The sequence below is a fragment of the Nesoenas mayeri genome, assembly GCF_963082525.1.
Source record: "Nesoenas mayeri genome assembly, chromosome: 11".
In the NCBI taxonomy this organism is placed as follows: Eukaryota; Metazoa; Chordata; class Aves; order Columbiformes; family Columbidae; genus Nesoenas; species Nesoenas mayeri.
The window spans coordinates 9,896,062-9,907,294 of record NC_137563.1 but is presented as its reverse complement, the minus strand read 5'-3'; the positions used below and the strand labels follow the sequence as shown (position 1 = coordinate 9,907,294).

At 41.3% G+C, this 11,233-nt stretch overlaps 1 protein-coding gene across 1 annotated transcript in view; it reads left to right on the top strand.

The window, feature by feature from the left end:
* Window positions 1–1,430: 1,430 nt before the first annotated feature.
* Window positions 1,431–11,233, top strand: part of CERS3 (ceramide synthase 3) — a gene marked incomplete at its 3' end in the record, with an annotated part of 28,649 nt that continues 18,846 nt past the window's right edge. Inside the window, exons 1-5 of the mRNA XM_080351350.1 lie at window positions 1,431–1,627; window positions 3,210–3,327; window positions 5,708–5,826; window positions 9,506–9,563; window positions 10,439–10,489. Coding sequence (XP_080207476.1) covers window positions 1,446–1,627; window positions 3,210–3,327; window positions 5,708–5,826; window positions 9,506–9,563; window positions 10,439–10,489 — 528 coding nt within the window. The 5' untranslated portion in view covers window positions 1,431–1,445. The remainder of the gene's footprint in view (window positions 1,628–3,209; window positions 3,328–5,707; window positions 5,827–9,505; window positions 9,564–10,438; window positions 10,490–11,233) is intronic.

Genomic DNA, 11,233 nt, shown 5'->3' with positions numbered 1-11,233 from the left:
TCAGAACAGCCCAGTGTGCATCATAGAACCATGGAATGGGTTGGGTTGGAAGAGATCTTAAAGATCATCCAGTTCCAACCACTTTCCACCAGACCAGGTTGTTCAAAGCCCCATCCAGCCCGGCCTTGAACACTGCCAGGGATGGGGCATCCACAGCTTCTCTGTCTCAGCACCTCGTCCTATACAAACGTGTCCCTGTGAGATCTTCAGATGGGATGTCTGATGCCATGAGGAGACTTGGCTGAAATTCTCCCAGCTCAACTGTTTCCTCATCAAAACTATGACTCAGTGAAATCAGCTCTTTCCTCATTTTTTACTCAGGTTTACAGGAAATTTTAGAATGGAAGAAGTTATTTAAATTTATCACTCCTAAAAATTATAGAAAAAAAAAAACTTATTTCAGCCTTATGGAAAACATCATAGTAAGTTACGGTTTTAATCTATTTTAGGATGTTTTAATAGGATATATAGCATATTTGTGCTGTAAAGTCTTTACAACTAAATGAGGGATAACAGAAATTTCAAAATATAGAATGCAGAATGCAAAGCTTGAAAATTAGACTTCTAAACGAATGAAATGTTTTGGTTTAAGTGTTTTGTTGGTTGATTGGGGTTGTCGTCAAGAACTGATTTTAGGCATTTTGTTCTGATCTAGGATTTGGTCACAATTAAATCATTTCTTGCAAATCCCCAAGCTTGCTGTGCACTGTAATTTTTATACTTAGCCCTGTGCACAGGTGTTTGCAAAATCGTGATCAAGGCATATATTGCCATTAGCGTATTAAGCAGCAGTAATTCAGTAGCGAAATGTCTTCATTATTACAGAACTGAGTCACCCCCTGGACTTTCTCATTTCTTTTTCCACCCTTTTACCCACTTACGTTTGATTTACGAAAGCAGACTAGGTAAGATCGGTTGTCTGTACTATCGTTTGTGAATTGCTACAATAGAATATAAATTATTATTGTAAAAGATTTGACCAGGTACTAAACAATCTGGTGTGAATGATTGAAGTGAGACAGCAGATTAACACACTGCTCCACCTTGCAGGTGTCAAAGGCTTTGCACTGATTTATACCAGCTCAAAATTTATTTCATCTTCTGATGGATTATAATTTCACCTGCATGTTCTAAACCAAGGGGTTTTCAACTGGTTGTAACTGACTTTTTTCCTTTTTTATTCTGAGAAAACTGACACAATTTCACACTTGACTGACCAGGTCTGTTCGCTGTAGATTTGCCTGGTGCAGGCTCTGCAGAGTGTCTCTGTTAGACAGCAGATTCTTCCAGGCCTCATCTGCTATTTTCTTGTACCTTAATTTTAGGAAATGTCCTGCCAGCTGGGCACCACTCTTCTATGCAACAAGGTTTAATATGTTTTATTTCATGCATTTTCTTTTTAATACATCAGGAATAGTTTTTAATTCTCTCTTTATTTGCTTAGCATGGCACACATATTGAAGACACTCAACAGCTGGTTCTGGTGGGAAAATATCTGGATGCCTATTAATTGCACGTGGGCAGATTTTGTAGACCGTGATGGACTTGTCTTTCCAAAACCACAACAATTATATGCTACAATACCATATGCTTTTGTATTGCTGTTTATCCGATTCTTCAGTGAAAGGTAAGAAATATAAACGCAATTTTATACTAATGTTGATCTTCATTAATGCTAAAAATGTTTGAAAAATATGTTTTTAGATCAATGTTCTTTCTGTGTTTATAAAAGAAGATTAGTTAGTGGTTGACTAGAAAGATCTAGTCCAGATAATATGGCAGGTGAAAAACTGGGAAATATTTTCACTCTGAGGAACATGCAGCTGTGGTCCCATGTAGAAGGAAAATATCTCTTATCTAGCTTTTCTAGAGCAGCGTTTAGATAACTCTTATCTCTTTTCGCTAGAGATAAAACTAATCCAAACCCATTTGGGTTTCTTTTTGCTTTGTCCTCTTTGGTGGAGAGGTAGATGTATTTGTCCGCCAAACCAAATCTCTCCTTTCGTTTGGTCCTTCTCCAGAACGTTTGTGTGAGGCCGATAGATCCCGGGTGTCTTGCTGTAGCAAAATTAAGCAGACTGGAGGGATCTCGAGCTCACACGTCAACATTTTATGCAGATCTAGTAATGCTGATTCCTTTTTTTCCCTCACTTTGGCACTGAAGGTGAATTGCTCCTGCAGCTGGAATCTTATGGGACAGGCAGAGGTTGGCTCCACAGAGGAAATCTACAAATGAATTAAGATTTGCAGTGCTTTGACTTATTTATGCGGGTTTTTTTTTTTGCTTGACTTTCTTTTTTTGCTCTGAAGAATGTGATTAGTAGGTTTTTATGATTATTTCAGGCTAGAATGAGGAAATTTGGGATGTCGTAAGTTGGATAGACTTAAAACAGAGCCAGATAAGATCATTCGTGTTAAGAGATCAAAAGTAATTTGGATCATATGTTTATAACCATTCACAGTGTCTCCTGAGTAAATACTTGCCCAACTGTCTCTCACTATTGGAAATCGCTTGTGTGAATAATTAGCCCACACATCTGGCCTGCGGTGAATCTGCCCATGAATGAGGAGAAGTGACCGCTGCTATGAGTAATGAGGAATCAATTGCTGATATCAGCAGGAGCAAGGGATATTTTTCAGTAAAGCCTACCCAAGTAGAAGAGCGAAGCATTTAGCGTGCTCTGCAGCAGTTTGTATTGGAGAATGGAAGAGAAAGAGAAGCCTTTAGTCTGTGGGGGAGTTTCTGTGCGCCACAAGCTACAGACCATGAGGACAACCCAGTGTCTTGGGCAGTGGTGGAGCGATGTGCTAACTGACCATCTGCCGCTGGAAGTATCGCAGGAGCAATCTTTCAAACCACATTGGGAGAGCATCTCTTGTTGTTTCACTCTCCCTTAACTGTTGCTTAACTCAAATATGCCTCCGAAAAACACAAGGACACAAAAAATCAGGTTCTTTCCTCTAGTTTCGTATTATTTCACAACCACAAACTTCAGCCCGTGGGTCTGCTCTTTTGCGTAACTGCTAATATGCTGTGGTTCTCCCTTGGGATTAGCTAGAGGGAGGTTTGTTTTTCTCACAGTGCACTGTTGTATTTTATGGCAGATTAAATTGCTTCAGACTGATTTTCTTCATATCCTGGCATGAGAAGAGCCATGGTCTTGTAACTGTGCTGTATTTTTAAAGTTTTTCACGGTATGTCTTTTCAGATACATTGCTATACCTCTAGCAAAAGCCTTAGGTATAAAGAATGTAAGACGTGTGAAGCCACAACCTAATCCTGTTTTAGAGAGTTATTTCCGGGAGTGCTCAAAACATCCATCCCAAGTAAGGATTCTCATTCTTTTAAACAAGTTTTGGGTTTGGAAAATCCCAAGTCTTACTGTTTCAATCAGCTATCAGCAATGACATCATGGGATGAGTTCCAGCTGATTGACAGATGACTTAATTTATTTGGGTTTTTGTTGCTGTTCTGCTGACAAGGGTGTATGGCATCCAAAACAGAAAATATGTTTAAGATGTTTAATTTTCTAGCATGCTGTTCTAGGTTAGGCTGTTAATAACATTTCCAGTGAAGATCAGTGTTCCATCTTTAACTCATTCTGCCTGGAGAAAACATCAGCTGACATCTGTTATTGGAAAGTGGTATCATATTTATTGCAAGCAATAATATTGGAACGCTGGCATGGAAGCTTTTTGATCCGTTATATTGCTGCATACTTAACCCTGGCTTATGTGAGAAAGAAAAGCAATCTTTCTGTTGCTTTGCTGTTTGTTTTTAAAATTGAACAAGAAAAAAATAATAACCAATGTTTACCATCTCAAAAAGGCAACTTTATGGGAAACAGGCACTTTGCTGTGAATGCAGCCTCAGAAAGTTCACTTAACTAGAGTTACCAAACAATTGCATTGTTCCTACACTGGGTTTTGAAAAGAAATATGTGCTTTCTTGTAATGAGGGATATTGATAATTACTGATGCATGGAACTTCACTTTTTGATCCCTAACTCTGCTATTTTCTTACTGTGTGTTTTGCCTGATATCATCAGGAATAGATGTATTTGTGTTCACATCTGAGCTCTTCTCTATCTGGGCAAGTATCCTGATCTCTGTGTTTCATACCTTCCTTCTGCATGAGTACAGTTTGATTAATCTCTGAAAGGAAGCACAGCATTTTTATACTTGTGAGGACACAGGAAAGATTCAGGCTCCTTCCTTTAGGTGTCCAGCTTGGGGACCAGTCCTGGCTGTGAAATGCAGGCTCCTGGGCTCTGTTGTCAAAGCCAAGTGGCTATTCCTGTGTGGCAGGCAGGAGCTCCCCAGCCAGCCCGGCGGGCCGGACACAGAGGCTGTTTGCACCCCTGCCCTCCCGGCAGCCGAGCTGCCTTCAGAGCTTTCTCCAGGGGGTGAGACCAACTGAACTGGACTTACCTTGGGTGGAGGCAGCATGAGTGCTACCCACTATTTGCATACCAGCCCTGCAGGGAAGGAGCTTCCCGAGGGATGAGTGGAATGCTGCTGTCTTTTCTGCAGCAGCCCCAGGAGAGGTCATAGAATCATAGAATGTCCTGAATTGGAAGGGACCCACAAGAATCATCGAGTCCAAGCCCTGTCCCTGCACAGGACAACCCCACAGTTCACACTGTGTGTCTGGGGACATTGTCTGGTCCCTTCTTGAACGCTGTCAGGCTTGGGGATGTGACACCTCCCTGGGGAGCCTGTTCCAGTGTCCACCACCCTCTGAGTGAAGAACCTTTTCCTAATGTCCGACCTGAACCTCCCCTGGCACATCTTCCTGCCATTCCCTTGGGTCCTGTCACTGATCACCAAGGAGTTTGGCACCTTCCCTTCCTCCTCCCCTTGTGAGGAAGCTGTAACCGCGATGAGGTCTCCCCTTAGTCTCCTCTTTTCCAGGCTGAGCCAGCCAAGTGACTTTAGCCATTCCTCATACAGCTTCCTCTCCAAACCCTTCACACACCTTCATGCTTTGGCACAGAGGAGAGGGAAGAAGCCTACAGGCTGCTGCATGTGGGGCACGGAGCACCCAAAAATGGAAGATTCACCCTGCCTTGTTCTTAGCACACCACTAGTGTGGCTGCCCCTTCAGAACATGCATAAAGCAGAGACCTGACCCTTGCACTTGAATGTCTGGATGCACTTCTAGGCACCGCTCTAGTCATAATTGACTTTTAGGTGTCAAAAGGCAGTCTGAATTTTGCTCAGTAAGATTAACTGACTTGCCCTGTACCACAGTACATTGGATTTGAGAACAGAGCTCAGGTCACCTTAATTCCAGGCCTGCATCTCACCTGTGAGACTCGATTATCATCTAATAGTTATAGTTACATAAGATATTAGATACAACATCCACATGTGTTCATTCATGGCACCAGCCCAACCTCTTGTTTAGCAGTAGAAGTTGCATCTTTGAAACTATCTGAAGCCACTAGAAAGACAATAACACAGTTTGTGGATGTGTGTTTCATGCCAGCTTTATTTATGTAAATTACTGTCTTGAAAATCCAAGGTTTCTGTGAACATCACTCAAACCGGGAAGCCTGCAAGGTAAACTGCCGTAGACAGTTAATGTTAGTAATATTTTTAAGTTAAGACCTTACAATCACGGAAAGCCAATCTGTGAACTACAAAATAAATTAAAATGACATTGGAGTATACCTTGTTTCTAACGTTATTCTGGTTTTTACAGTCAGAGGTTCAAGGCCTTGCCAAAAAGTGCAACTGTACAGTCCGTTTGGTGGAAAAGTGGTTTAGGAGACGGCGAAACCTTGAGATCCCAACAGTGCTTCGGAAATTCCAGGAAGCTTTGTAAGAAAAGACAATGCTTTTGATTATTATGGCTTTTACTCTTTTGAAAAGAAACAGTTGAGGTCCTTAGGTACTCTTTTGGGGGGACTAATTAACAGAAAGCTGGGTCTGTCTGATCAGGGTTTTGGTTTGTGCATACACAAACAATTTGAAAGGATCTGGTAGCATTTCTCCAAATGGTGTGACTTTAAAAGATTAGGTTAACAGTTTGTCCTGAAAAAAGAAATCTCAAAAATATTTTACACTTTTCTTCATTGTGTAATAATGGATTTATTTGTGGGCTCCTGCTACCTGCTGCTTAATGAAAACATGCAGCGAACAGGAAAATATTTTTTCCATCTGCCAGTAATCATAGGGGAGCACAAATGTTTTCTGTCTTGTGTATGAATGTACCCGTGCTGTCATTTTTGGGATGCTATTTTGTGTACAGAGCCAGTTCAAGAGCAGGAATCACAGCATCCTACTGAAATGAGAAGTGTCACAGCTTGAACGTGGGGTACTGTGTAAAACATGAGCTCAGATACGCTGATGAGTGACAGTAATGAACATCTAAAAAGTTTGAAACCTCCTGCATATGATTGAAAACTAGAAAAGCATTAGAGAGTCTGATTTTTCACAAATGCGTGAGAACTTCCCCATACCAAAACATTTTACTATTTAACTATTCCGGTGTTATCCAAAATCTCATACAAATTGCAAATCCCCAAATGGGCATGGCTTTACTTACAGAGCTCGTTCCTTTTGGATACTGAAATCACTTGCACCAGTGTAAAACACTTTCCTAATGTCTCATGTATTTGAATTTTGACTAGCATACACATTGGCAAAAATTCACATGATTATAATACCTAACCCCTTTTAGTGTATATTAGCTTAAGGAGTAGGGGTTAAAAGTACAGCTACAAAGTTCAAAGCTGAGTACTTTATCAAGGTTATTTTCAGTGTGAATCAATATGATAACAATTTGATGTTCTCTGTTGGGCATAAATCCAGTTGATAGACAGATGTTTTGTTCTGAAGCCTGAATTGAGGAAACTGTCCTGTCAAACTGACATCCGTGGTTTATTTCTGCTGTTGTTTTGTGGATCAGTTAACTTTGTTTTACAAGTGACAAAGAATTTTCCTGCTATTGATAAAAGACCTACTTGCCATGGGTGCACATCTCAAGTAATACCCAGCCACAGGCTGAAATTAAAACTTGGCAGCTTGAGTGAGAATGAAGCAAACAGGTTTCTCTTGTGCAATTTTGTGAACCTTGTTCTGCTCTTTGTCAGTGAATTTAATTTGATATAATTCTCAAGACAACAAATGAGGAACAGGGTTATTCCATGTTAACAGTCGGTGTTACGAGCATTATGAAATTTTTGAAAGTGTGAGATGTCCGGGCTCATTTTTCTGAATCACAGGAAAAATCCGATGAGCCAGATCTAAACCATACTTAAGCTATTAATGCTCTCAGTTAAGCAACACTGGAGTTTGGAAAGCCCTTTGCACGAAACCTTCTCTGCCTTAAGAGACTTACCAGCCTTCAACTTTACCTACTAAATTCTTTTTTGTTAGACTCAATTGAAGAGAAAAGAAAGAGAAGAGGAAATTCTTGAAGTTAAATAAGAAAATCCCTCTGCACCGCCGTTGTTCGGTGTTTTCTCTGGTGGCCAGGTTCAGAGCTTAAAAAGCACGTGTTGGGTAAAATTTGGTGAATTTGGATAAATTTTGCTTTAGGTTTTGTTCACCAAATTCATAACAAGGCTTGGCTAGATGCAAAATGAGGTAGTGCTCTGGCAATCTTGCGTGTATCATGAGTTCATCTGAAGCACTGAGTGTTTATTGCCAAGTGCATTCAATATATATTTGTAGGGCTGGGGACTAATGGCACAGCCTTGTTAGGTGCTCTGTGCTTTGGATCCGGTTCAGAAAACCGCTCACACTTTACACTCAGCGCAGAATCAGCCCCGCTATATCCACTGTCCCATGGCACAGTGGTGTTTTTCATAGTTATCTCTTGGTTAACTCTGAGCCAGGTATTACTGTCAGTTCCACCCTCTTCCATTTGCTCTCCTAATTTCCACCATGTACCTTTAAATTTTTCTGCCTGCTCAGTGGGTGTTCTGAAGTATTATTTTCAAACCACCCGAGGAAAGATGATTTAAATTTGAAAAGTGGAACAATGGTTTATTACCAGTGGCAATTTTATAACTGTTTCCTTCACTTCTTCCGCAGGCATGAGACTTATTATCTTGTCTAATCTCCACCATTGCACGTCCTCATCTCTTGTTTGTTTGTGTTTCTTGTGAAATGCTGGCTCAGGCTTTGAACTCATTCTTTCAGCTGTAGTATCAGCTTCCAGGTACCACAGGGCTCAGAAAGGAGGGGCTGCTTTAACCAGAGAGCTTCCCATCATCTTCTCTCATATGGCACTTTGTTAATGTTTGCCAAAGAGCGCAATCTCTTTTTTTATACATTTCTCAATCCATTGGTACTGTGTTCTTCTTGAGTTTCTCTCTCTTTTTAGCAAATTCAGGATTTCTGGGAGGATGTTTGCTGCTCTCCTCCAGGATACCTCTTGTTCTATAAAACGTTCTCACCGGGTTTGGGGCCCTGTGCCTGTCTGTGATCTTGACTTTTCTCAGCACGTGAAGTCCTGCGATGTTTTCCTGCTGAACTTGGCAAGCTGCTCTGGGAAAGGTCAGGCTTATTCCTGCCAAGGAGGAGCGTGGAAAGGAAGTACTTTTCCATCACCTGTGGAGGTGGGAGTGGGAATGCTCAGGCTGGGCCTCCAGCCGCACCCGTCCCAGGGACAACACCTCCCACGCAGGCTCCAGGGTCATTACCACGCTGATTGCTGGCTCCAAATCACAGCATCCTCTGACATATATAAGCAAGAGCATAAGTTTAGTTTGCTAAGATAAACAGGAACTTCTTTTTTTTCCCCCTTTGTTGACTTACCAGATCAGTGATGAAAACCTGCAAGTTTTTCTGCCTTGATGGATATCCATTTAAGCCACAAAGAAGCTTAGATCAGGCTAAATGCTGGCAAACCTAGTAGAAGATTGAGGTTTATAGTTAATTCAGATCTCTTTAGTAAGACACAGCATAATCCAGTAGTTGTTGTTAAAGTTTCATAGGGCTCCCCTGTTTTCAACAACTGGTATTAAGAGAGATCAAAAGAAATTAACTCAGCAATTAAAAAAAGTCACTCTTGGTGCTTACAGCATCTGATCAGATTGAAGAGTAAGTGCCATGCGGCTGGAAAACCTTCTGAAGTCAGGGAGCTGGAGATGTTCTTAGTCTAGTGTGAATATTCTAGAGGGATTGATGCAGCAGGAAACATTGATGTTATCAAACAGTTTTTAGGGAATTCATTACATTTGCTGTGACTGTTCTCTTGATCAGCTCCTGCCTGTCTGGGTAATTACTGCTCTAATCACAATCAATATATATATATATATATATATAGTGATAATGTAAAATAATACACTGCTTTAGCAATTGGTCAAAGCATAAGTATTTAAATATTAATAATTCACATATAGTTAATACGTGACAACTGTTAATATAGAGTGAGGGCATGTTTATGGGAAGATTATCTGTAATACACAATTATTTGCAGTAATTCTTGCTCAGGATATCTATAAATATGTAATTCTTTGTTCTCATTTTTTTCATTTTAATTTTGCAGCTGGCGATTTTCATTCTATCTTACGTCCTCCATTGTTGGATTTATATTTCTGTACGATGTAAGTTGATTTTTTGAAGGACTGATATTCTTTTTACAAAATAAAGACTGATTTCTAGAGCTTTTTGAAGCCCATTGTAAGACTCGCTTTGGGTTCAGATTTTTGATGTATGTAATCTAGACGATAGGCTACAATGTGCACTGAGGTTTTATTTAATTTTTAAATTATCTTTTGAACTTTTATGATAAAATACTTCTTGAGCAATCAGTACTTTTAAGGAGAGTTTTAAGAAGTCCCGCAGGTGATTTTACAACCTGCCTTGTTAACACCTACAAATGCATCCCATAGCCATGGTTTTCTCAAAGGAGGCCATAAGCCTTTTCTGGCAGCACTTTTGGGGGTCACAACAATGGTGTATTGCACGGCTATTTATTGAGGGGTTGCTGCCAAGTCAGAAGTTGGGAATAACAGTGGAGAGGGCTGCTTGTAACTAGATGAGCACTTCCTGGGGTGTCATTGATGCTTCTCCTGAGCAGCAGAACAGTTCTTACCATGTCTACGTTCATCTGGCTCTTCTCCCCAAACAATGTTTATTGTCATGAACCAGTGATGCGTGTGGCTGGTAAACACAACAAAATCTAATCACTGTGGCAACATATCTTGAGTAATTGCAGTAATGAAATACACACCCACTGCTTTGGATGATGAAATGATGAACTGGAACGTTTCAGGTGTCCTGAAAAGAAACCAAAGAGCTGGGACCAATATAATAAATTAGAGATGTAAGATCACTTTAGAAATTGGTGGAAAATAGTTATTGAGACTGTAGCATCTTAGCCTGCTACTCTTGGAGAAATTTTAAGTATTTAAGATATTGCATTAAGACAGCTTATTGTTGCTCAGCTGATCAGTCTCTGAATCATCTGTCTTCCCAGAAACCTTGGTTTTACGACATATGGCAGACGTGGGTTGGCTACCCGTTTCAGGTGAGCTTTTTGGCTTTGGGCCATCGGCCCAGGTATTTCCCGATGGGAAGGGCTAATCTGCAGAAGCTCTTCTCCCTCCCAATGGGCACCACCTTGAGAGGTGCGGCACCAAAGAGCCTTTTGCCCTTCCACGGTACCTCTGGGTGGCTGTTGCAGGATTCCCCTGTGATCTGCCCATGCTGCAGCTCAGCCCTCCAGCCAGACTGCTGGGATTTCCACCCATCCCAGGTTACCAGTTGCGCCTGGTAGATTCTATCTGCATCACAGGTTTCAGTGCCGAACCTTTCAGCTTGCATCAGCGCTGATGGTGCTTCAAGGCGCTGCAGAACAGTGTTACACCAAGTGCTGTGTGTCTCCTGGGCCCGATTGCTCCGTGGAGGGAGTGCTGTGGTGATTTGGTTTGGCGCAATCAAGTCCCTCCTCCGGGGATCTCTGCTTAACACTCTGGTTGTTCCCAAGTGTCACAATGCTCTTATTTCTTCCGAAAATATTTTACTAACAGTCCCATAACAGATGACTCCAAGCAAACTGCCTTCTTGCCCACCTGCCAGAGGTTCTTTTTCGCCCCCCACTCCTATTTTTATAAATCTGTGGCCCATCACACTGCTTTCTTGTTCTTGTCCTTCTCAGGGATCAACACAAAAAGAATTCCCAGCTTCTCTTACTTGTGGGACCTGATGACCACATCTGCTTCCTGCCACCTGGGAAATGATTGAACCAAGGGAGCAGCCAAGCCCAGCATTG